At 28.7% G+C, this 2,965-nt stretch overlaps 1 protein-coding gene across 1 annotated transcript; it reads right to left on the bottom strand.

Moving 5' to 3' along the window:
• Positions 1-756: 756 nt before the first annotated feature.
• On the bottom strand, positions 757-1,566 carry LOC146909911 (cotton fiber protein). The gene has a single exon (XM_085726074.1). The coding sequence runs from the start codon at positions 1,510-1,512 to the stop codon at positions 955-957; it is 558 nt and encodes a 185-aa protein (XP_085582200.1). The 5' UTR covers positions 1,513-1,566; the 3' UTR covers positions 757-954.
• Between the last annotated feature and the right edge of the window lie 1,399 nt (positions 1,567-2,965).

Below are 2,965 nucleotides of genomic sequence, written 5' to 3'. Positions count from 1 at the left end.
ATTACAAGCATCGATAGGACGAGATATGTGGGGCCACTGAGGAAAATAGGAGCCTGGTATTCTACTAAACAAAAGAGTTATTTTGGAGACATGAACTAGAAGCCTGATATTTCTTTTTCATTCCATTTGGCGGTAAGCACACATGGACTAAGAAACAAGAGAGTAGAACCAAAAATATTTAACAATGGATAAGATGTTCTTGTCAACTAACATATGGCTATATTTTATTGTCCAGAAGACAAGGCGCCGTATATTTTTGTATATGGCTTTGAATGTGAAGAACTTCTTAATTAGATATATATACACACATAAACAACCAAATCTTGGCTTAGACTTAACAAAGACACACATCATTTTATCAAGCAAGAGAGTTAATTTTGACCATAATATAATAATCAAAATTATTTGAGAATACCAATTTATTCGTATACATTTTTATTTATCAAATATACATGAGACGTATATTAGTGATTATGATCCAAAGTTTTATGTTGCGAGAAAATGCAACCAATTTATGCAGTTGAAATTGCAGCCATGGACTGCAATTTAAAACTAAGATGATAAGTATGTGGATTTTGCATAATTAGAATGATAAAGTGAGTTAGATCAACTTAATTTTGAACTACACTTTTCATCAAAAATAAATCCTACAAATATGAAGAATTTGCACAATTCTCTATACCACCAAGTACACAATTCTTCAGAGTTGATACCCCATTTCATTATTTGAAAAGTGTTTAAATTTGAATAAGAAAGTAAAAGGCAAATATATATGACCATAAATAAAATCCACCAATATTCCAATACACTCCTAAAGATGATTTTTCCCAACTAATTATACCAAACTGAATTTGATTGTGGGAAAATGCACAAACTACAAACCTACAACTGATCAAGTAGTGATGTTACTAAAGAAAATTACAGAAATAAAATAAAATTACATCTCTTAATTGTTTAAATGCTTCTAGCAAGCATTTCTTGATACTTCCTATCAGATTCTTGTTTTTCCAACTTGAACTTTTCATGACAATTAGCAATAAACATTTCAGCTAACATATCAATATTCTCATTAATAATTTCTTTCTCTTTTGTACCCTCTTGAATCTTCTTCTCCTCAAGCCACTGTAAATATCCTGCAAGATGTGAGTCAGGACAATCCTCACTTTTTTGCTGCTCTGAAGTATCAAACAAACCTTCATAAACTCGTTCCGGAACCGGCAAAACATGAGAAGATTTTGAAGAACACCAATTATAATGAAGCCTAAAGGAACCTAAAATGATCTTCTTTCTTATGTTGTTACGTTTTTTGTGAGAAGAAGGGTAATAAGTGAAGTTGTTGTCGTCTTTAAGAATCTCAACTATAAAATCTTTGACTTTGGATAGGGCACGAATTATTCTACACAAGTGTGAAACTAAGAGGGTGTGGATAATTCTTTTGAGTTTCATTGAGGTTAAATTTGAAGATGATGATGATGACTTTAGCGAGAAAATTTGAAGAGATGGAGTGAACATTTTTGTGTGATTAAAGGAGCAGGTGGTGGATAGAAATATTATGAGAGAGTGAGTGTATAGTTTTGGTTCATGCTAGTTTATATTGGAGGATAATTATGTTGAAGTACTGATTTACCCTTTCTCTTTTGGTTTATTTAAAGGAGTACCATATACTTTTTTGATTTAAATATAGTCAAAATATACATTTGTCATTGTTTCATCTTTTTCTTTTGTGGATAATATGCTGGGGATAAGACCCGCTTGCTTGTTTTGAATTTCTGCAATTTTGCCTTCACCTTCACTTAATTTACATGGTGTTATTATTATTATTATGTTAGAACTAATTATATTATTGTCTGAAGTAATTAAGCAGATCGAGAACGGAGATTAAGGCTTAAGAATCGCAAGAATCACAAACCCAGTGGTTAACATAATTTTATATATCATTTTGTCTCTTATATTATGGTTTTGTTGCTTAAAAAATAGTGAACAACTACATAAGTTCTATAGAGTATAATATAGCGGATCATCTTATAACATATATCGAATAAACTAGGTGATAGTGTATAAGCAGTTAAATTGTAATTTATACTGTTTGATTAAGCTAATGATTGAACTAGCTGATAAAATATAAAATAACAAAAAAAAAATTATTTTGTATTAATTTTTTTCAATTAAGATAATAAAGATAAAATTGTCACACAAAAAAAAAGATAAGTTTTAAAATATAAGTTCAAATGCTACTTGAAAATCGGACTTGTCAAAAAAAATATGATCAAAAGAGTTGAAGTATCTTTAGTTAAAAAAAAAAGGGCTGAAGTATCCATTATATTTTTTCATATATTATTTTTCCATTCAACAAATAATATTTTTTTTTATAAAATTTAAATATCAATTTAATTTTTTTTATTAATATATGTGTCATTGTTTAATGTTTCGTCAGTATGACTGCAGTTTCCTAGACATTACAAGTAATTATTTTATTGCTCATAACCTTCGTCTGAATTTGCAGCCGAAGCTAAGGTGTTAATTTCCTTGTATAAAAATATATAGCGTCCCAGTTATGTACACCATGTTCTTTGACACTTTCCATGCCCAGACGACATTTTTCATTTGAGATTGTGGTGGAGTCTGAAATAATATAATACTTCAAAAAATTGTTTAAATAGAACCATAAAATTAAGTAATTTTATATGAAAAAAACTTTAATTAAGTATTTGTTTTACTTTTTTATCAACATTAAGTTGGGTAATCTAGAATCCAACCTGACAAAATTTGAATTTTTTTTAAATTACCACCGCATCATTTGTTAAGTCATGTGGCAAGACAAACGACTTAAGAACTATGACTAAAAAGGTTTTCACGACATTTTTCATTTGAGATTGTGGTGGAGTCTGAAATAATATAATACTTCAAAAAATTGTTTAAATAGAACCATAAAATTAAGTAATTTTATATGAAAAAAACTTTAATT

Source organism: Medicago sativa, chromosome 7, assembly GCF_051527215.1.
Source record: "Medicago sativa cultivar Bolivia chromosome 7, Bolivia_mono, whole genome shotgun sequence".
In the NCBI taxonomy this organism is placed as follows: Eukaryota; Viridiplantae; Streptophyta; class Magnoliopsida; order Fabales; family Fabaceae; genus Medicago; species Medicago sativa.
The sequence above is the reverse complement of the archived record's forward strand: the minus strand, read 5'-3'. Positions and strand labels throughout refer to the sequence as shown.

Excerpts from the sequence above, each read along its gene's own strand:
- LOC146909911 (XM_085726074.1), bottom strand. The coding sequence starts at position 1,512 with ATGTTCACTCCATCTCTTCAAATTTTCTCGCTAAAGTCATCATCATCA.